General features: G+C 30.2%; 1 protein-coding gene across 2 annotated transcripts in view; it reads right to left on the bottom strand.

Annotated features, from left to right (window-relative positions):
- Positions 1 to 23,643, bottom strand: part of LOC106052228 (uncharacterized) — an 84,408-nt gene that overhangs the window by 12,752 nt on the left and 48,013 nt on the right. The window contains exons 25-50 of one of the 2 annotated variants that reach the window (XM_056019666.1): positions 23,248 to 23,448; positions 22,401 to 22,535; positions 21,976 to 22,205; positions 21,596 to 21,792; positions 14,868 to 15,137; positions 14,572 to 14,752; positions 14,078 to 14,262; positions 13,258 to 13,343; positions 13,088 to 13,153; positions 12,866 to 12,991; positions 12,186 to 12,317; positions 11,757 to 11,868; positions 11,184 to 11,263; positions 10,668 to 10,919; positions 8,408 to 8,550; positions 8,093 to 8,231; positions 6,369 to 6,477; positions 5,338 to 5,594; positions 4,800 to 5,027; positions 4,606 to 4,707; positions 3,446 to 3,561; positions 3,150 to 3,315; positions 2,416 to 2,700; positions 2,038 to 2,199; positions 1,825 to 1,921; positions 385 to 548 (exon numbers count right to left, since the gene is read on the bottom strand). In XM_056019666.1, coding sequence (XP_055875641.1) covers positions 385 to 548; positions 1,825 to 1,921; positions 2,038 to 2,199; positions 2,416 to 2,700; positions 3,150 to 3,315; positions 3,446 to 3,561; positions 4,606 to 4,707; positions 4,800 to 5,027; positions 5,338 to 5,594; positions 6,369 to 6,477; positions 8,093 to 8,231; positions 8,408 to 8,550; positions 10,668 to 10,919; positions 11,184 to 11,263; positions 11,757 to 11,868; positions 12,186 to 12,317; positions 12,866 to 12,991; positions 13,088 to 13,153; positions 13,258 to 13,343; positions 14,078 to 14,262; positions 14,572 to 14,752; positions 14,868 to 15,137; positions 21,596 to 21,792; positions 21,976 to 22,205; positions 22,401 to 22,535; positions 23,248 to 23,448 — 4,221 coding nt within the window. The remainder of the gene's footprint in view (positions 1 to 384; positions 549 to 1,824; positions 1,922 to 2,037; positions 2,200 to 2,415; positions 2,701 to 3,149; positions 3,316 to 3,445; positions 3,562 to 4,605; positions 4,708 to 4,799; positions 5,028 to 5,337; positions 5,595 to 6,368; positions 6,478 to 8,092; positions 8,232 to 8,407; positions 8,551 to 10,667; positions 10,920 to 11,183; positions 11,264 to 11,756; positions 11,869 to 12,185; positions 12,318 to 12,865; positions 12,992 to 13,087; positions 13,154 to 13,257; positions 13,344 to 14,077; positions 14,263 to 14,571; positions 14,753 to 14,867; positions 15,138 to 21,595; positions 21,793 to 21,975; positions 22,206 to 22,400; positions 22,536 to 23,247; positions 23,449 to 23,643) is intronic. The other variant, XM_056019667.1, reaches the window with a different exon arrangement.

The raw sequence follows: 23,643 nt of genomic DNA, 5'->3' as shown, positions 1-23,643 counted from the left end.
ATAAAGCAAAACTTTTTACCAAAATGTAAATACATTGAATCATAGGATAAATAAAAAATCACAGTTAAAATATTAATAATTATAATCAGCCTTTTTTTGAATACATAAAAATTGATTTCTGTAGTAATTTAAAGTGAAGATACTGACTTAAATATGTTTTTAATTGAATGAACTTTGTATTTACTTAGTGAAATTTTTATTTCAAATATATAAAGTACAAGGAAAGGTATGAATTAAATGCAATATAATGTTAATATGTTTGTAATCTTTCCAAAATAAAAAATGTATAAGCCTTCTACTGGTAATTGGATACAAACAAATATTGTATTTAACAAATGGATCAAAAGATTCGAGTTTAAAGTATAGAACTTAACTTAAACTAACCTGGAATGAAATACCATAGAATGTCACAAGTGCAGCAGACATCAAAGTACACAGAATGACCAATACCCAGGCAACAATTTTGAACCACCATACTAGTTGGCAAGACTTTTTCTTCTTGATACCTACCAAACTAGCTGCTCGGAGATCACTCTGGGACACTGAACCTTGGGATAGGGAAAGTTAAGACATTTCAAGTTTCAACAAAAATTGTTTGACAACAATGAATGTAAATCACAGTATCATATGGAATACTTGGTGATATGGTGTGCAAATGTGAGCTTGTGCTCCCAGAGCTATATTTTTATGTATTCTATTTTTTATAGGCTAGTGCCAAATCTATTATTTGTACTTCTGCTTTTTGTGTAGGTTAGAGTGGGGTGTATAAAAAGTGATGCCACGCTGTTTTAAAACAGTTCAGTGTACAGTTGACCAGTGGTCAGTATAGTATGTCTGTGTGACAGCCGAAGATCTTTGTGGTCTGTCGTGTAATTATTTTATATTTCTGTACCTGGGACGGCCTGCTATTGTTACTGCTGCTTTTAGCTGCTGAATGTAACTGCTGTTTTAAACTGCTATAGATTATAGCTGCTGAAATACATGCTGCTATTACTCTGCTGTGCTATAACTGCTATGACTCTGCTGTAGATGTAGATTTATTTTGTTTCTGTAGTGAAGTGTTGCCTTAGTGGCTTAGGAAGTTAGTTATATATTTATAGTCTGTTTCTGTTCTTAGTGAATACTAATAGTAAGGTACTAACGCTAAGGTATTCTTGTTTTGGTTTTAGTTATGGGTTGGTTATAGTAGTAGAATATTGTAGATCTAGACTAGTTTATTGTAGTGTGTTTGTGTAGATCTAGGTTTAGTATAGTAGTTGTCTTGTAGTGATTTAGTTCTCTTTAGTTAGATAGTTGTTTTGATCAGTTTGTGTTAGATAGTTGATTTGGTTAGTTTGTTGGTGTTTGTAGTGTCGTAGATTTAGAGGGTTAGTGTTAGTTGTTTTTGTTGTAGTGTATATATTATATTTTACTATTGATTTATTTGTATGTTAATAAAGTTTCGTTTTGTTTATTTATCCTAAACTAAAGTTTCGTTATTTTGCTTTCATTTAGTATAGTTTAGTATGTCTGTTTACTTAGGCGACTCTAGCCCCTTGGTCGTAGACTGAGGTGTCACAGATGAGCCCACCCAGTAGCGCTAACATCTGCCTACTGTCGGTAAATTTTAATGTTGAGCAGCAGAGAATGGGTCTCCCACTTGTGCCTGCCTGACCTGCTCACACAAAGATGCACTCATTCAAGATAATAAAGTATCAATTTTCACCTTGAAGTTCATGGTAGATGTTTGTTTATTGTTGACTTTAAACCTAAATCTTATGAAATAATAAATTCGACAGGCTATCACAGAAATTAGCCTACTCAATTGTAATATCAAACACTGACCTTGATTAGACTTTTTAACAAGCTGTTCAGAGTCACTTCTTCCATCAGGATATGAAGCTGTGGTAGATAAACTTAGAGTTGAACTGGAACTATCAACCTAAGTATAGAAAACAAAATTAGCTCGAAATGTAATTGATTCATTTTAACTGATAATGTCAGAACAAAACAGAACAATACAATCTTCTCTCATTCTATCAATATCTTGAAACTTACATGAGGATGAACCTGACTGAGTTTAGCAGTACTTGGTCTTGAGCCACCACTCAAGAGTTTGTTGCTTGGGTTCATATTGCGCGGTTTGGCTTTGCGGAAAAGGAATACTATCAAGAAATTGACTGGAAACACTATAATATTGCTAATGAATCCTATGAAAATCTGAAAAAAAACGTTTCCTTTAATAAATGGTTTAAAATAAATCAGTATAATTATTACTTTTTTTTTTTTTTTTTTCAAACATATACACTAAATAAACAGATTTTCAATTATCAATATATAAATTGTAATTTTAAGTTTGTAAATAATATCCTGTAAACTAATAAGTCTAAACTTGCAGGGCAAACACATTCAAATCAAACTGTTGCTTGCACTTACTTGAGAAACACTCAGTGAAAATGGCCCAAAGGAGAATGACAATGATGCTTGATTTGATGAATTATTTTCTGATCTATAAAACATGGCATTGGTCAACATTGTCATGAACAGTAGACAAAGGCAGCAGGCCACTCTTTCTACACAAGTGAAATAACTGCCAGGAGGTCTAGCCACAACAGAAAACCAGAGATGACCATCAACTAAGTTTTTTCTTGTACGTTCACCAAACTGATAACTAAAGTCTGCTAATTGTTCTCTGCCAGCTAGTGGAAGAATACGGTCAATCTGAAAAGAAATGAGTCAAAAATGTATAACAACTATACATTTAGAAGAACCAAAAAAATTCTAAAACTTTTACAAATACAAATTTAATTACAATAAAAATTGTTTGCTGCAACTGTGAGATTTCACATGTTTCTTCAAAATTAAAGATTTTTTCACATGTTTTAGATGTTTCTTCAGAATTAAAAATTATAAAAACCTAGCCCAAACAGCAGTGCGGTGGGCTGGGTTCAAACCCAGGAACATTAAGATGACCCAGCTAAATTTTTAGTAGGAATAGAATATAGTTATATCTATGGAACTAATCTCTAGCCTAAAACTGCAAACATCATTATCTATCTAAACCTAACAACTTTTTAGTTTGCAGAGATTAAAAAATAAATAAAACTTTAAAAATTTAAGAAAATATGCACAAAAACTTTGTATCTACAGTTTTAACATTTTAGAAATACCTGTCCATCATCTTCCTCCAGAGCAAACCATCTGTTGGCTATAAAAACTTGCTTCACATCAGTCTGAAGGTCTTTAATTACAATATAATTTAAAAACCAAGAACCAAATTTCCCTTTTCCACTGTTATCATGCCATACTCTCATATAGTTGATACGACCTAAGCATCTGTAATATTTACACAACATATTTAGTATTACATTATCATACAAGCAAAAGATTAAAAAAAAAAATGTTTAAAATGAAATGTTTAACTCTCTCTATTACATTGCCAGCTGAATGAAAAAGAAACTCTTACTCTGGGAGGGCCAAGAGAAACCTGTTTGTCATTCCACGTTTAAATATAGGACGTTTAGAGTCACTCAACATTCTGACTTCTGATTCTTCTTCTTCACCAGATAAAATAAAGTAAACCTTGAAAATAATTTCAATAAAAAAAAAAAATTATTTGATAAAAAATAAATGTACAAAGTACATATTTGTTTATGGTTTAACTTAAAATATTCACTATGCAGATAGATACTGTTTTTATAGTTATTATTATTGAATACTATTCCTAACTAAAAAAAAAATCACTGCAAAATTTCAGCTCAATCTAAAGATGTTCATGTTAAACATAGTATGATAAGTAATGTTGAAAATAGAATAATCTATCCCAATTTGCCAAAGTCTCTTATTGTAGATATAATAAGAAATATATAATTTTTTTTAAAATCCAAAACTTTGATTATTTTAATTTCAAGAAACATGATAGTATTTAAATTTAGGTCAATCTAGTCATGAATGTTAATTAATGATTTGCTAAGTCACTGGTTTTCCTGGCTAGCTCAGGCAACCCACTCCATGCTCTAATAGCACTAGGGAAGAAGGAGTATTTGTACAAATTTATCCTAGCATATGGAACAAGGAATTAGCCTTTCTAAACTAATAGAAATTAAATTTTTGGTAATTTTAATTTAATTGCTTTAATGATTGTTGACTTGCATTTTAACTTTAGTTTAATTTAGTAAGTGATCAGAACTTGATTGCTTAGGAATAATGAAAGTATATAATATAGTTGCTTATTTCATTGCTAAACATTCAGTACAATGGGATATGTGGCTAAGTGGCAAAACTGCTTGTACTGAGTTGTGTTTACTGAGTGTTAAAGGCAGCATGGAAACTTTCTTTCAGATAACCCTTTTCCCACTAATCCATAAAAAATATTGAACCCTAGCACACTGAGATGTCATTTATTTTTTTTACTGCTGTTGCTATTAAGCATGTCACAGTGGGTCACAGCTGGGGCTGCATATCCAAAGGAAATACTGCATTCCTCATTAATCTTTAAACTCAAAGACAAGCCTTATTATTATTATTATTACTAAACATGAAAGTTGTGACATACAAAAGCAATTTTGTTGCTTAAATTTTGTTCATTAAGCATTTTATTAAATAATAAAAAATGAAGCAGTTTACCTTTGAATTTGTGCCAGCATTTCTTCTCATGCCAGTAGAAACAGTCACTTCATAGAAATATTTGTCACGAGGGTCATTATCAGCCATTGGTGTTAACCCTATCTAATAAATACATCAAAAGATCATTACTTCTCTATAAAACTTGTCTTAGATGCATGCCAAATATGAATAAAAAGTAATCTTAGTTTACTTACCAAAGCCATATCTTTCTTGTCTTTTTGTCTGGCTAAGTAGAATGCTATTGCAAACACAACAGCAATGAACATCTCCGTGATATATAAAGTTGGATTGGACATGAAATCAGCATGACTAAATACAAAATTCCAGTCAATTGTATTGGGTACTACTATAAATCCACCAGCAAATGTAGTCATGTGGTTACATAAGCACACAGTCTTTTCTTCAGTTGATTCTGGACTGACCTACAATAGTACAATAGGCTTTAGATGTTTTGTTTTTCTTTGAAAACATTTTAAAATTTAAAAACTAAAATAGAAAGATACACAATATATTAATTTCAGCTTGATTTTGAAAAATGAAACTAAATGATGACCTTGACATCCATTTCATTTAAAAATGAGAGACAAAAAATTTCTTCCTATTTCATTTGTTTTTACTTATGGATATAGTTTTAGAAAAATTTAAGCTAATAAAGGTACTTTATAATAATTTACACCAATATTTGAAAAAAAAAATGATAGTTAAAAAAAACACAAAAAAAAACCTTCTTACTTCACAACCATAAGAACTCCAGTCAGTGGCATTATCAGACAGGAAAAAACATCCAGATGTCCATAAAGTTAAATTGTAATTATGGTTAAATTCACCAGAACCATTTTTATACTTCTCAGAAATTTCCTCATTGGTTGGAATGGCATCATTTATATCACTAGCATCAAGCTCTCTTGTGCCAAACCACCATTTTCCTTTACGACCTTTCAACTCAACATTCGTTATGACTATTGTGTATGGGTCTTTAAGGGATGAATCTGAAATATATTTTATACATCTGTAAACTTCCCAGTAGGCATATAAGAATATAGTTTGGGCTTATTTTTTAAAACATGTATGAACAACAAAGTTGAAATGATTAGGTTTTAGGTCAAGGCTAGAGTCTGATAATTTCAATGTGCCACACTTATGAGTTAAGAATAAAAGGAAATATGTTTTGTGCATCAAAGCACATTGAAAGCCACTAATAAATTGTTATTAACTTTTAGAAAATTTTTGATTATGCAGATTATATTTATAAACTTTGCTGACTATAAAAAGATTATGTTACAAATATTCAGATAAGGTAAAAAAAAAAGAAACAAACAACTGAACAAAAAAAATCAACCCACAAACAAAAGAAACAAGTATAACATAATAATGGAAGGCAATTAATACTTTTTAATTTTTTCTAATATTTAAAAATATATATGCTTTATTTCTTTAAAATATTTTTATAGTTTTGAGTCACTGATGCCCTGATTTATTATAAGCTCAAAGTCACTAATTTTCTAGTCTGTATAAAACCAAATGACCGCTAATGTTTTGTAAAAATGTTTTACATGTTTCAGTTGTTCCCTCAGATTCTGAAGATTATTACTTCCTAGTCCAAACCTCCCACAGGATGATGGAGAATAGAAACAGGCAGGGTTCAAACCTGGAACTTTTGAGACAACCAATGACAGTCCAGAGTGCATTCTGCAGGTAGCCATAAATAATTGTAAAAACTAAATAGGCTATACACTAACACTAAAGATAAACAATCTGTTTACTTGGAGGCACTGTAGGAGGTACAACAAAAATAAAATCAGTTTCATTGTTAGCAGGATTGGGAACACCATTGTACCGAGCAACTACTAATAGCTGGACACCATCTTCAATCTGAAAAAGTTAAAAATATATTTGTTTATTAAGTTTAGTAATCTGTAGTTGTTGTTTTTTTAACATGCACACATATTAGTACTAAAAACTAAAAGAATAGAATCTAAGGTGTTTATAAAGTCAAATACAAATGATAATAAATGCTAAAACAAATTAATATTTCCGAATTGTTTGTGTTAATTAATAAGTTAAATTTTATAAAAGTCAAAATACATATTTTCATTATTTTATGTTCAAATTCAATACATACATATAAGCTTGGTCACATCTTATGATGGCACTGAGTTTTATTTTACATAGAGATAAATCTCAATTAGGGGGCTGGACTATAAAACATACCCTATATGTGTTACATCGTAAACCATGAGTCTATAACTATATTTCATAGTCCAGTAACTAATTTGCCCTTGTGGAGCATCACCAGAGAATGCTGATCATGTCCTTGAAAGCTGCATAAGAGGCCCAAACAAGACTAAGGCCCAAAAACCCTCCTATAGAACAAAAACTATATAGAGAACTGCCTGATCTGGAAACTACTGCGAGGTTCATCTCAGTTATAAGATTACTTATCTAAACCCTCTGACATGTAAAATAATAATGAAGAAGAAGAATACTTAAGGCTCAGATTTGTGTAAATTAGCATTAGTTATTATTTTGTAAATTACTATTACTGTTAAACTACTCTTCCTAGCATTTTAACTTTAAATCTGAAATGTTTTAACTTTGAATCTTACTCCTGCATTGAGTCTCTTGATCTGATAAGCAATTGATAATTTGGAAGGGTAGTGGTTGAGCTGCTTGGCTTCTGAACCACAGGGTCCAGGGTTTGAATACAGATGAAGATTGAGATTTTAAATTTCAGGATCTTTAGTGCTGGCCACATGACACCATGCATGTTAATCTTTGGTCAAAGAAACAGATGACCTTAACATTATCTGCCCTATAGATTGCAAGGTCTGAAAGGGGGAACTTTACTTACTATAAGCCTAGATTACACTTTACCATTGAGAACTTTACATTAGTTAAATATACATATAGCATATATATCCCACACATGCCCTTTACAGTTGGGGGCCTCATACACACACACACTGTTGAAGGTTATACAGATTATTCTGTGGTATCTGCTAATAAAAGTTGAACTTAAATTCATCAATCAGTAATCGAGTTTACAACAATACAGTGAATAAAAAACAGTAAAAATAAAAATTAACATATTATTTAGAAGTTTTAGTGAAATGTTCAGTAACATAAACTATTTACTAAATATGCAGGAATAGTATTTGGCTCTAGCTCCAGCCAGATATTTGTTTTTACTGTTCAGCCAAATACTGCTCCAGCAGTTTCAGGACAATGTAATTAGGCTTTGCAAGTTATTTAGGTAAATTAGATACAGTAATAGGTAGGGTAGTAGACATTTACTTGTGGGACCTCTTGAGATTAAAGTAATTAGTTTAATTTGGACAAAGGTAGACAATACACAATAATATTTACAGTTTGTAATGAGGAGACAATGAAGACAGTAGTTTATGCATTTATCGTAAACCAAATTTAAGAATGGAAATCAGTAGAAAGACCAAACAGATACATTTTCTAATTAAGAGTAGGGCCTCACCTCAAAATGAAGATGTATTGAAGCATTTGCAGACTTGGTTTCTGTTTGATGCAGTTGAAACATATTCCACTGTGTAACAAACGGGCGGATGATTTTCTTTGAGCCCCTTGGTCCATTGGAATCATGAGGAATTGTTATTCTAGAGGTGACAAAAGACACTATCTCTAGCAATTGCAATCAAAAGTTAATTGAAATCTTTATAACAAAAAATAAAAAGGTAAAAAAAATTTTTGACCAATGTAACATTTCTAACAAAAAACAAACAATTTAATCCCATACACAAATGATCAAAAAATGTGAGCAGCAAAGAATTACTTGATAGGGGAACTTGTGTTAACTACACGAAGTGCATCTCCATTTTTGCCATAAAAATTCATTGAAACAAAGTGTGTGTACGTCTCAAAACTTTCAACGGCACTATCAGAATATCTGTTAGGAACATTGGTCGATTGCGATACCTAAAAGTACATTGAGTCAAATGTTAGGAATATTAGTTGACTGAGATACCTAAAAGTACATTGAATCAAATGTTAGGAACATTAGTTGACTGAGATACCTAAAAGTACATTGAATCAAATGTTAGGAACATTAGTTGACTGAGATACCTAAAAGTACATTGAATCAAATGTTAGGAACATTAGTTGACTGAGATACCTAAAAGTACATTGAATCAAATGTTAGGAATATTAGTTGACTGAGATACCTAAAAGTACATATTAAGTCAAAAACTTGGCAGAATTTAAGTCATTGATTAACATGCATTGATCTCAAAGCAGGTGAAGGATGTAATAATCTTCTTTTTTGAAGTAACATCTGTATTTCATAAGATAAGATAAGATAGTATTTTGGACAATAAAATTACTATTACATAAATTGTCATGCATGTCATATTTTTTTCAAGATGTTGATAATTTCTAGCATTGATTTGGGCTGTACAAAATATAATGTGACTTCAATCTCTCTATAAAGCACTGTACAGCCTTTGAAAGCAGTGCACAGCTCATCAAAGCAGTGACAGCCTATCAATTCAGTGTAAAGCCTATCAAAGCAGTGTACAGACTATCAGTATTTTATCTAGATGATTCACTATGCATCTCTAAAACCTTTGGGTTAAAATATTCCATGAAAAGAAATGGAAACAAAATAAATTCATGGAAATGATTTCATTGCAGCTGTTTGAGAAGAAAAGAGCATCTTAATCAACCTGCCATTTTTCATTTAGGCCTTCTTCTCTGGAGGCCAATCACCCATAAATGTAATAATACAATAAAAGAAAACAAGTTTCCCTACTCAGCTATTCAAACTGTTTAAAGGTAGAACATTTGGTTAATAGTTTTCATCAACTCACTTTTGATTGTTAGCTTCTAATAAAAATTGCAGAAACTTTAAATTGTCATTAGCCTAAAATCTTTAAAAGACCAGCCTTGACTCTTATGGGGACTTAATAGAGTGTTTAAGAACTCTTGAATGATGGACATATTAAAATTTATGGTAAAGGTATCACGAAATTAACAGAAAAATGTCAAAGTGAACAATTTCTATTTAGGCTAGCAGGATAATCTATTTTCGGCTACAGATGGAAAAAAAGTCTAAAATTAATATTGATGGTCCTATTAAATCATTGGTCAAGCTGTGAAGCACATCCTTTTTTATGTTCTTAATCTAAGTAGGACTATTATACTGTTTTCTGAGTGAGGTATCTGTAGCAAGATTGATTTAAAATATTCTCATGAGAATGAAATTTCGATTCTTCTTTGCCAATGGAATTCTAAATTCAACCCAACTTTTTAAGTCAGTATATTTGAATTTCTCCATGCTGCCTACCATTTTTCATGTGTTTTGCAAGCCTGCTAGAAAATTTATTGTATGACTATCAAGCATATTATAAACATACTGTCTCAAATGTCTCTTACATTTAGTATAAGCCCATTAATCCCTTCTTTACTAACTTTTTTGTTGTTTTTTTTGTTTACAAATTTTGCTATTTCATTAATTCAGCTAAAGGATGAAACTTGATTTCACATTTCCAAACTACTTTACATCTCAAATAATTTTATTTCATATTTTAAAATAAATGTATAGCCAGATTGGGAGTAAACTGATAGAAGACTTTTTTTGTTCAATGTACTAAGCATTAATCTGCAAATTGTGGGGTTGCACCAGAGTTGAGCTTCAACTACACCTGGATATCTAGCCACATTGGAGAAGTCTTGCTTGCCTTGTAAACAAATAGAATTTTACACAAGAGTTTAAAAAAATGCTTAAATTGAGAAAACAAAAAAAAAAAGTTCAATGAGTGTCCTAAGTTCCCATGATTCTAAAGATGGAATATAAATGTGAAATGAAGTAAACAATTAAGAGTTTCTTAAAATGTTGGCAGCGTCTTTGCAGTCTTATGATATGAAGGAACAAATTTTTAAAACATTACTGTTTTCAAAATTGTGTACACTTAACAATAATTGTTGTCTGGCTTTGTGTCAGTGTTGCAATATATTTTTTCATACTTTTAAAATAAGTGTTTGAACTGAAGAAGAAAAGTTTGTTTGAATTGTGCATTGTCAATTATTTTGTTTACCTGAAATGTAACCACATCTGTTTTATTTAAACCAGGAAACAAGTCTTTGATATTGTTAGGCAGCACAACTTCAGCATCTGAATTGGACAGTTTGACAGTTTTTCCAGTAAACTTATCTATGTAATTTTTTTCCATGCTATATTTCAATCTGAAAGATGTTCCATTCATGACTTGTCCAGGAATAGCAAAGCTATTAAAAAGTTTTGACATACTTTTCATTAAGATATTAATCTTTTGTCCAGCCTCAATGCCCTACAAATAAACCAGATGACATAAAAAAGATTATAAAAGAACCCACAATTTCAAGTTTAAATTTCTTTTTTATATGTTGAATGAACAAATACTGATATAAGTCTTACATAAATGAAAAAAAAAATTGTATACACACAAAGTCTAAATGTATAAAACTACTCCAAAGAACCCTTCAAAATACACTGGTTTCAATCATCTTTTTAATTGGACCTACATTCTAAGTAAAATAGGATGCTTTAAAAAAATGTCAATGTTCTAACTCACCTTTTGAACAAATGCATCTCTGTAAACAAATTTAGTGTGTGCTTTAATTGCTTCATCAAAATTTTGTATGGACTCTACATCTATATTGAAAAATGCAAGGTATTATCCATAATTATTGAAACTTAGTTTGAAATCCCTTGCAATGTTAAAGATTCAGCAAAGCTCTTATAAATAAGTGTACAACATAAATATGAAAAAGGATGGGAGATTATTATAAACAAAATTTAGGAAAATAAAATAATGGAGAACATCCTCATAACTTTAAATTTTGGTAGCAATATTAAAATTTATTTTTATGCAGATATTTAAAGAAATAATTTTTTAGTCTGTGCAATTTTCGTTGAGAAACTGAGACCATTATTACTTGACTAGCTAATATATATTTGTTTATCTAGTTTTAATCATATTAAGAATTACTATGTAACTAAATTATTTAGACTTCATTATCAATTTAGTGAACAATCCAGACTTAAGTTCATTATTAATTCTGAGAAAAAAAGGACAATATGAACATCAATACCATTCCATTTTTTTTTTTATTTAGAGCTATACTTTTCAAGGAGAGACAATCACCATTTTTTCCTCCTATAGCCTGCAGAGATGTGTCATAAAATTTCCATGACGCAGTTTTCTTAGTTTTTTCCATTTCTTGTAGAGTTGGGAAGTTGCCATTAGCACCTGCAGCCTGAAATAAAGGATTCAGTTGGAACCAATTTTGTTTGGATAGATAACTAGGTAGCAAATGTATACATTTGTTGTACTGGGTTAAACAAGCTTATGTTAGCTTAAAAAAGATACACTTCTAAGCTTAATATTACACTAAAGGGCACTAAACTCAATAAACCATGCTAACACTAGACACTGGATGCATCAGACTCTTTAATAAAACACTCTTATATAACAGGTTACACACAACAATAAAATATGAACGTTCTTCCTAAGGGGAATAATTCTACATATTAATAACATACAGTACACATAAACACAATGTCAATAGCTAACCTCCATCATAGCTCCTATAACAGAAAAAATATTGGTCATAGCTTTTTCAATGACTTCTTGTGGAATATCTGCCATTTTGATAGGATCATTCAGGTTTTCAATCATTTTAGAAATTCCTTCCAGGATCAAGTCCTAGAAAAAATGAATATATTGTATGTATTAATATTTGTACTGTATTTATTATGTCAAAGTAGTTTGCCTTAATCTAAAAGTAAAGTCAGTAGTTTTACATTTTTTCCAGGTGTATTTGTAGTGACAAGGTATTTATTTAATAACTAGCATGTAAAATTATAATAACTTACAAGTAAATCAATAAATTGTGGCTTTTATATAGCGCTACTTTCATGCTTATAGCATACTCAGAGTGCTTCGATCCAATCTCAGTTGTGGACCAGTGGAGGGAGGGGTATATAGGAGAAGGTTTTTCCGTGCTGCCTTTAGGGAATGTCGGGTGTCAAAACTCAAGCCACCTACATAGGTAGCCAAGCCAAGCTAAGTTCAAGCGCACTTAGCCTCTCGATCACGCTTCCCCACTGTGTTGTGTTTTAAAACACAAAATTTAACAAATATAACTGAAACAAGTGTACTTTAAAAAAACTGGTTAGTCTAGTGTGAGGTCGATATATCTAATGTGATCTCTGAAGTCATTCATTGAATGTAACTGTAAGCTTACGTCTTACCATACAATCAGGTGTAATTTCTGTAGGTTGAGCTGCAGCTACAGCTAACAGTCCAGCTACTTGTTGAATAGCTATTGGGTCTTCAAACGTTGTGTTCAAAGCAAATGTTATTATTTTTGTCCTAAGCTGTATAGATAAAATAACAATCATTGTGAAAACAATTAATGAACATTGCTGTCTTACTTTGAGTCAAATATCTCCTATAGAAGTAGTAACAAATACCTGTGATCTTTGATCTCTCTCTACTTCAAAGATGTATTGCTTTTCATCCATAGCACTTGCATTTGGCTAAAACAAAATTAATCTGTTGAGCTTCAGAATATTCTATCAAAGCCAGAAGTAATATAAAACAAAAATGTTAAGTCATCATTTCAAAATTTATTTTTTTTTACCTTTAAATAAGCATTTTTCCTGTTTTTATCAAAGGACCCATAGCCAGTGCAAATCATATTACTGGGAACATCATAAAATTCATATTCTGTTGATAGATCAAGCAGTCAATTCCTACTTTAATTAATATTTTTGCAATAAGGCAGATATATTACAGGTATTTAAATAACTCTGAAATTGAATTGAAGATGGATAATATTTTTGAAGTATTATTAGTTAGAAAGGTTCCACAAAAATGTGAGATAAATATTTACAAATAAATTAAGAAGAAAGTTTGTAGATTCCATTTACTTTTTATGTCTAAAGATTAATAATTCCAAAATTCAAGAGTGAGTGCCCTAACTAACACCAGAGAAGTAACTTATCTGCACAGCATGATTACTAGAGCTAATTTTCCCACAATTTGATTTATCTTTTGGGGTCAATCAGTTAATAGCAATGAAGATTGGCTCATCAATATCATCCTCCCAAAGGGACCAATGCATGTAAGTCATGGAAGACATCTACTAAGATTCAAAGGAGGTTGAGAGAAATCTTGTGAGTTATACCCAGAGACTTTATTTCCAACAATTCAATGCCAAGCAGCCAGTTATTTGTGTTAAGAAAAAGAATGAAATGTTTTGCTCCTCAGTAATACTCATCCTTTTGTTTTTTAATCTGTATTACTTAGCTTATTATAGACAGATAGACAGCCTCCCACTTTTCTGCTACTTTATCATATTGGTCTGAGATCAAAATCATATCTGTTAAGGCTCTTTTATCTAGACACAGCTATTTTATCCCCTCTCTATTTTTTTAGAATATAGAACTAAATAGTACTACCACTTTGACTGTCCTTTGATAGAGTGTTTAATGAAGATACAAAAGCTGTAGCCATTTCAGTGACTTTCCTTTGATCTCCTACTTGAAAAATATTGTAAAATTCAATGTTTGGATTTTGTAATATTTGTGTGATGTATTTTTTCATCTCAGCATCATCAGGAGGTAGAACAATAACTTCACGAATTCTGCAGAAAGAGAATTATTAAGAGGATCTATGATCAAGAAATATTCACAAAGACTTGGAATAATACTCAATAGTATTGCTAACTAAAAAAAAATTAAAAGCTACATCCAAATGAGTTAGCCAGTACTGAATCAATATAGAACTGACAATAGCCAGAAACACTTTAGATAAGTATGTATAGAAAATATGACAAAGTATTTGATTCTCTATCTGTAAAAGCTCATTTTTAAGTGTAATGAAAACATTTTTAATATCTTTAAAAAAAAAAGTAACTGTATTTATATAAAGAAGACTACTAATAAGTACATACATTAGTTCAGTAACAGCATTCAGGGTGTCTCTTATGACAGCTTTGATATTCTGTCTGTAGCCTTTGTAGTCTGGACCAACAGGAAGGCTGACATTGATTGATAAAGGTTTCATAACAGTTGTACCCCCTGGTAAGGGATAGGAAGTGATTTCTCTCTCTACTTCTTCAGGATCAAAAACACCTGTTTTGAATCATGCATTCATTTGTATAAAACAAATAAAAACACACACACTTATGTATTATTAAATGTAGTTTAAAAAAAATAAATATTTTAATAAATAATTGTAAAATCTTACTGAAAAACTGAAACTCCTTTATGCCATCCGTATCATTCCATTCATTACACTCAACCTGCCACATTGGCTCAGCATCAATAGTGGCAGTTTTATTCATTGGCTGAATAGAGCAGTTTCCGTTGGAAGGTGGTTTATTTACAATAAGTTGAGTCTCTGCACTTATATTGCCACTAACATCATCAATTTTGCATTGGATCCGCAATTTACTGACATACTTTGAAAGACTTTTTAGTAGTGATTTCTCTAAAGACAACTGCTTGGAGGTCAAACCTGTTCAAAATTAGAAATATAAATAAGATTACACTAAGCATATATTCCTACCATTTTAACCTTTACAATTGGTTGTTTATAAAATATGATCATTTCAAGTGATTAGTAGAAATGTTTTACTTTTATAGGTCCCCGGGATGCAACAACAAAATGTCTGTGTTCATAATTTAAAAAAAAATTATCAGACAAAAAAATGGTGGTGGTGGTGGAGAATTAAATTAATTATTTAAAATGTTTTTATAAGAAGGAAAGGGTTTTTTTTTATTTTATTAAATTATTATAAACATATTTCTGGTCCTCACAAAATTTTCTTAATTTAAATTGCTGCTTACAGTTCCAAAATATTTATAAAATGGTAAGTCAATTAAGACCTCTATGCATATCCCAATCGGATCAGGAAGAGCAATAAAGATAATAGGTCTTCCATTTGTCATATGCTAAAGAAAGCTAATATTAAAGTAATTATTGTGTACTACTTTGTTTCAGATCTGTCTTTCACCCCAAGACCCTTTAGAAAATGCATATAGGTAGGCCTATCTATTTTTCTATTTTACAAATAAAACTTATGAAAGGTACTTTTATTTTACAATAAACATAAAAAAACTGAAGCGATTAAAAAAAAACACTTTGATGTAGAGAATGTGAGTAGAAACAAGGATAGAATAGGATTATTAAAGCAGAGAACAGATGTGTAAATTCAAAGAAAAAAAGAAGTTCAAGAATGGATAAAATGTGATAGAAAAGGACTTGTTAAGAAAAAGGAAAAGATTTGTGTGCGAAAATAAGTCTGTAAATGGAATGTTGAGAATCTAAAAATAAGAATCTAAAAGTCTTAAAAACAAGTGAATCAGTACAAAAAAGAAATATAAACCATCAACAACAAAGAAACTATCAACCCTATTATAAATCTTGCTAATACTGTATTGTTAAAAGCACTGTTACAATTAATACATTTGTTTTCTTGAATCCCTTTTAAAATATAAATTAAACAAAGTCAAACAATTTTCTTTTACTAATTACAAAATTGAATAAAGTATGCTAGCATAATTGATACTTCTTTAGTCATTGGAACTGTAAATACAAGAGAGACTGGTAGGATCAAATTTTAGGGATAAATTCTGAAATTCTGGTGCATTTGAAGGTGTTGTGGTTGATGTCATCATCCTTAAACTTCAAAAATACCAAGTAATTATAAAAGTGTGTCTATGTGTTTGTTTCTATGTTGAGTCTTTTAATGAGAAAATCCATTGCGGCATTCAAAACCTCAGCAAAGTCATGAATGATCATAGCATAAGATTTACCAGACACATCCTAAGACATACTAAATGGAACATGTTGAGCATTGCTTTGGCTTGGACACCAAAGTGATGAAAATAGCAACATGTCCAACCCCTTATAACATGGCACCATTAATGCATTGACAATTTAAAAACACTCTATATGGTCACCAACTAGGATGAAGCTGAAGTTGTAGGCGTGTCAGTGGAGACAACTTGTTTCATAATGTGCTGAGCACTACAGGAGAATTTAAGTCTGAGTACAAGTACAATAGAAAGGCAAATGTTTTACAAACTTCTAAATATTATATTTTTAACCTTTGATAGAAAAGTTTCTTTACAACTTTAGCATGTTAGTGTTATATAGAATGTACATTTAAAAGAGTAGATCTATTATTAAGTTTCTAAGGGGGTGGGTGGGAACTTAGAGCTGCTTATATTCAGAATTCACTTCAATGCCTTTCTAGAAAAGATAACATTATAAGAAGTCACAAATCAAAATTCTGTTAGATACATTCACTGATCTGATTAAATTGAGAAAAGATATTTTTTATTACAAAGATACCATATGAGTAAATTCATTTATGAGTTTTAATTTTTTGACTTTGTCAATATTTTTTACAATTTTATTTAATGATCAAATTTCAGCTTCAATAAGGATGGACACACTAGATCTAGTAATAGTAATTTTGTTTCATTTAATAATGAAAATAGAACTAAAAGACAGGCAAAAATGATGCATGCCATATACGCATGCTAACCACATATTCTAACAAATTAGCAAGGGCTTGAAACAATTTTGTTTCATAAGCTAGGATATATCAGCCAGTCTTGTGGCTAAAAATAGAAAAACTACAATAGCAATTCTGAAAATCAGATCTTCTAACAGAGTAAATATAATGTTAGTTAGTGTCAAAAATTCTAAAAACTGTGCTTATAAATAGCTGTTAGTATTGAGTTAGATAAAGTCTTACCATATGAACCTGTTTATCAAAATGTAAGTGAAGAATCAAATAAGTTGTTAGTGTTAACAAATATAAAAGTATGATCAATTGTTAGCAGTGTTCATCATGCACATATAAAATAGTTTCTAGTATAACTTAAGGTGAAATATTATACTGACAGAAATAAAATAAATCCTTTAAAATTCTATCTGTCCTATATCCAAATTATGTTGTTTTAAAATAACAGCCAAATTATACAATTATTTCTTTTTCTTGCAAATATGCAAATGATTCAGTGGCTGAAGCTCAGAATCTAAGAGATTAGACTGTAAGATTACACATGAACAAAACCTAACTTGCTTCTTTTTTGGTCAATTCAATTAGTATAATTTATTTATAAATTTCGTATGTTAGAGATTTGTGTCTTTTGGCTTAGGAAACTCAGCCTTTAAGAAATGGAGCTAAAAACAATTGTTTGATCTGTGTTCTGCTGTTGTTATTTTTAAAATATTGTTTCTAGATTCAGACATTGAGTAGAAAAAGAATTTGCATTTTTTAAAAAAAGAGAATGATATATTTCTCTTAGCTAAACCTAACATGAAATAAAAATAAATAATAGCATGCAAGTTATGTACAAAATTATGCACTTCAAAACACAATTAATATTATTTATTAGTAATACCAAGACATTAGTTATTAAAGCACTCTAGAATGGTATATTTAAAAAAAAATAAAGCACTTATCGGACTACACATATAGCTTTTAGCTTAATGGGTTATATTGTCACAGAGAATGTTCCAACTATATATTAATAAAAACATGTGAGTTTTTAGTATAAAATTAAACATAAAATTATTAAGTAACATTCAGAGATGTAACTTTCTACTTTTAAGAGAAAAAAAGAACATAATTTGTTTGGCTTAAAAGACTGCTAAACCAATTGACAGTAGACTAGTTAAGTGTAGCCTACTAACTTAAAAATTCATTTTAATTATTACTGTTTTGTTTTAAGTAATGTAATGTTTGTACAAACAACATTATAATAAGTTAGAGTTAGGCTTACTGTTTAAAAAATGTAAATAAACTTAAACACTTTGAACTGTTGTCATGATAGTTGCTAAATCCTGCCCATGGTAATGTCAAGGCCAATCTACAGAGGGTTCAGAATGTCTGAAATTCAAAGCTCTTCTTTTAGGGGATGACTGGCAACACAGTTTAATCTTATCTTATCTTATATAATACAGATGTTACTTCAAAAAAGAAGATTATTACATTCTATGCGTCATGCATTTAGTCATGCATATTAACCAATGACTTAAACTCTGCCAAGTCAATGGTTTTCCTGGCTAGCTCAGACAACCCATTCCATGCTCTAATAGCACTAGGGAAGAAGGAGTATTTGTACAAATTTGTCCTAGCATATTGAACAAGGAATGTGCCTTTATCTTTGTGTCTTTCAGAGTATTTTATTAAATTCTGTTTTTGTATTTGAATCACTTGACTCAAATCTGAATCTTATGTTTCCTCTAATTTTGTTTTGGTAAACTTTTTGCAGGATCTCTTTATAACTCTTTCAATTCTTATCTTATTTAATTAATTACAAAACTCACTTATGTAAATTGGAAACCATAGAGATGCACCTGAGTTTACTGTTACTGATGTTGATTTGGAGCCATTTATTATTAGTTTGTATTTATATCTATCAGGAATCCTATATCCCACTTAAGAAATGGATAACTGTAATGGATCACAACTGCAGTATCTAGATTTAAAATGTGCATAGTATCTATGAGATATTTACAAATGTCATAAATAACCAGTTTCAATTCTATATTTTATAAACTACTTAGAGATGATGTTAGAGATGCATTGAATTTTAGAAATTAAGCATGTCATCTTTGAGTTTAATGTGCAATGTGTTTTTTTATCTTATTTCATCTTATATGATACAGACGTTACTTCAAAAAAAAGAAGATGATTACGTCATGCATTTAGTCATGCATATTAACCAATGACCTAAATTCTGCTAAGTCACTGGTTTTCCCGGCTAGCTCAGGTAACCCATTTCATGCTCTAATAGCACTATGGAAGAAGGAGTATTCATACAAATTTGTCCTAGTATATGGAACAAGCAATGTCTCTTTATCTTTGTGTCTTTCTTAGTATTTTATTAGATTTTGTTTTTGTATTGAAGATTATGATTCAGTCTTTTATGTATAATTGCTACTTTACTTTTTAAAAAGCTAATAGGTACTCACTTTGCTTGTCTGTTTGTTTAAAGTTTGTACACATTATTTCTCCCACACCCAACCTCTGATCAAGTTGAATTTTGCACAATTATTTCTAGTACCTGACAAGACAAGAATCAATTAAAAAAAATAAACAACTAGTTAATTAAGTATTCATATTTGTTTGGAAAAAATGGTAATTTATAGATGTTGAATTAGTTTTTATCTTATCTAGTAAAAAAAGACATTACTTCAAAAAAGAAAAATATTATGTCCTAAGTGTTATGCATCTACTATTGAGGAGGCTTGAGCCCTGAGTTAGAATGCAAGTTGTACAACCTTTTTTATGCATTTAAAAGAGATCATAGTTACATTCACCACTTTATCCTTTTTTCCCCCCTACCCAACTGGTCCAGACAAGTGATAGGATCATAGCCCATTGAGAAAGCTAAAAGCATGAAATTGCACTGCAACCAATTGGTAAAACTATTTCTAATGGCACATATTTATTATTGTTAATCTAGATCTATTACAAGTTTAATTACATGACTGATCCAAACTAATTGATACAGATAAATTTAATATAATTTTTTTTAAAGTATTTTTTTGAGTTTTTTCTTGTTAGTTTCTTAATGTTTTCTTGAGTTGAGGGGTCCCAAACAGAGGATGCATATTCTATTATTGTCCTAAATAACATTTTAGTTTTATGTTCTTATTTGATTTATAGAAATTTCTTTTAATAAACCCTAATGCTTTGTTTGATTTTTTTAATATTTTCATCAATATGGGGAGTCCATGACAGTTTTTCATTTATTATAACACCTAGGTATTCTGAGGTTTTAATCTGTGTTACTGGTTTACCATGAATAAGATAAGTGATATTTATTTGTTTTAGTTTTTTTTTACTCTGAATAATTGACATTTTTCTGGGTGGAAAGACATGCTCCAATTTGATTCCCATTTCAGTAATTCATCGAATTATCTTTGTAAAATTTCTGTATCTTGCGTTGTTTAATAAAGTATTTATTTTGCAATCATGTACAAATTTTTTTGTTTGTTTCTGAACTAATGCAATTGGTAAATTAGTTATGTACATTAGAAATAGTAGTAAGAATTTTCCTTGAGGTACACCTGAGTTTACTGTTATTGTTATTAATTTAGAGCCATTTATTATAACAGTTTGTTTTCTCCCTGTCAGAAATCATGAATGCCAAAGTATTAAAATTTTTTAAGCAAGCTTTGGTGGTGAACTTCAAATGCCTTTAAAGATTTAATATAATAGCATCAATTTGTATCTAAGTCTTTTCAAAGATGCTCAATTAGTCCTGTAAATAATGCATGCACTGACTCATTTTAATACATAATATTTTTAAAAAATTAACCATTTTCCTTTTATAAATCCCCAAAAATAAATAGAAAACTGCAGTTTCTGTTAGTAAAATAAAATGTTTTACAGAATATCATATCAGAAAATGATTTTATAATACCAGAAAGAAATGTTGGAAGCACAGTGGTTGAGCGGTAAAGCGCTTGGCTTCCAAACTGGGGTTGGGGTTTAAATCCTGGTGAAGACTGGGATTTTTAAATTTCGGGATCTTCCGGTGCCTCTAAGTCCACACAGCTCTAATGGGTACCTGACATTAGTTGGGGACCAGTAAAGGCGGTTGGTTGTTGTGCTGGTCACATGAAACCTTCATTAACCATAGGCTACAGAAATAGATGACCTTTACATTATCTGCCCTATTGACCACAAGGTCTGAAAGGGAAACCTTACCTTTAGAAGGAAAGGTATTTCTATTTTCTTGTACTAACATGGCTGTAAAATAGGGATCTATTTTAATATTGATGAGTTTCTTGATTTAGAGAACAAAAAAATCTAACCAAAAAACAGTAGATAGGTTACATCTTTAAGCTTCCAATGAAAATGATTGAAACAATAACACATTGATTTGATGTGTTCAGCAAAAAGAGAGTTAGTTCAAAATAAAGCTTGAAAAAGTTGGACTTACTAATACTCTGATTAAGAACAACACTGTCTTTAACAGGTCTCCATTCATCATTCCAGCGATAATCATACATAGATACACCCCATTGATATGTGGCACTGGGTGAGCAGTCTGGACATGAACAATCAAAAGAAACTCTGGAACTTTCTAGGATTATAAAGCCCAGAGTGTCAGGGTAACACACACTTCCATCTAGACATCTGTAACACAAACAAAATGTATGATTAAATTAAATGATTAAACAGTTAGAGACAAGATATTTTAATAACATTTTCTAATGACTCTAATTTTAAAATGAAAGCAATTTTGTAGTTAGAAAAATATTTAAACAAATTAAAGTTTGAATGTAAATGCACACATGTGAACAAATTTTTCCTACTAACCCTATAGTGATAGCTGGTGGGGATTTTCCTTGGATAAGAACATTAATTTCAGCTGTAGCTAAACGATTATCTTTAGCCACAGTGACTTGAAATATGTATGTGTAGTTTTGTTTCAGTGTTGCACCTGAGATATTCAGCTTGTCAGCAGTAGGATTGAATGTAAAATTACAAGGAAATTTTCTAGATGGAGTTAATGCTTCAAAACAAGTCCAGTTTTTGACAGTTAAGTTCTGTAAAGTTCAAAGTTTAATTTCAGTCTATTTTTAATGTAAATCTTTAATGAAGATAATTAATGCTGTAAAGAAATTCTTTAATTATTTTACATATTGAAGAATGAATTTGTCTAAAATATAATAATTTTGAAGAAATAATGAACGACAACAACATGATGACAGTATATGTTGAAACAAATGTTTGAGTATTACATGAGGTTCTCCAGAGTTAACATCTGGATCCAATGACCACCTCAGAGGTTCTAATGTTACAAACTGTTGTGATCCTCGAGTGATGCCTGTCATTCCTCCATTAACAATAATGGCTACTAAAGGAGATTGAATAATCTAATGGAAACAAAGAAAGACAAAGAAAAGTAAGATACAAATTGGGCAATTAATCTAAAAATTGTATTTTAAATATTAAAGACATATAATCATAAACAAAAATTTTATTTTAAAAATTAAAATAGAACTAAAAGAATTATCAGAGTCTTCTTTTAAAATAATTTATTGCTAAATTTATATTTCTGAAAAAGTTTTTGCTTGAAAGCATCAATTATAAGAATATTTACATAGGTTAAGACATCTAAGTCCAAGTTTGCTCTCTGAACAAAGCCCAAGATGGTGCATTTTATTAACAATGTGCTAATGTATAAGCAGTCATGTTGTAGGTCATTAAAAAGTCGTGAAAACATTCACCCTTCTCTCTTTAGGATTTAACTATTAGAGACTTAATTATTAAAAGCTAATGTAAAAGTTACATTTTATTTGATCCTCAAAATAAAAAGATGAAAAAAAAAAAATCATTGTAAAATTTAAATATATATAAGTAAGGAGTTGAAATAATTAGAAGCTCAGTTTTGCACAAGCTTGTACATGCAAGTTTGATGACTCTACATTTAAATATTATGTTGTTATAGAATGAAAAAAAAATTTTTTTTAAATTATTACTAAGCAAACTTATCAGCATCTTCTCCTTCTCCACAGACCATTAAATGGTATTTCTACCAATTTGCTTATTACATAAAACAAGAAACTGTGTGTGAACATAGCCTACCTGAAAGTAAGTGAAGGCAGAGTTGTTAAAGAAATAGACGCCATTATTATTCATGGCTACATTATAAGTTGCTTTGTACAAGCCAACAGGTAAACTTTGAGCTGGGATGTACAATTCAGCTTTATCGATAACTAGGTTAGCTATGTTGATGGAAGAAATCACAGAGCCATTCTGGTTGTTTACTTCATCCAGGGTCCAAAGCTGACCAGTAAAAAAAAAACATTTATATATAATTATATAATACAACTATACAAGAGACATTTTTAAATTAGATCAGTAAATATTTTTAAGTAAACATTATTTGAAAATTGTTTGAAGTCAATTTCTAACACAAAGATTTAAGTTTCTTGCTCAACTCAATCAGTTATTAAAGCATAATGTACAGGAAAAAGGTGA

This window comes from Biomphalaria glabrata, chromosome 2, assembly GCF_947242115.1.
Source record: "Biomphalaria glabrata chromosome 2, xgBioGlab47.1, whole genome shotgun sequence".
Taxonomy (NCBI): Eukaryota; Metazoa; Mollusca; class Gastropoda; family Planorbidae; genus Biomphalaria; species Biomphalaria glabrata.
Note: the sequence above shows the minus strand (reverse complement) of the source record. Positions and strands in the feature narration are given on the sequence as shown.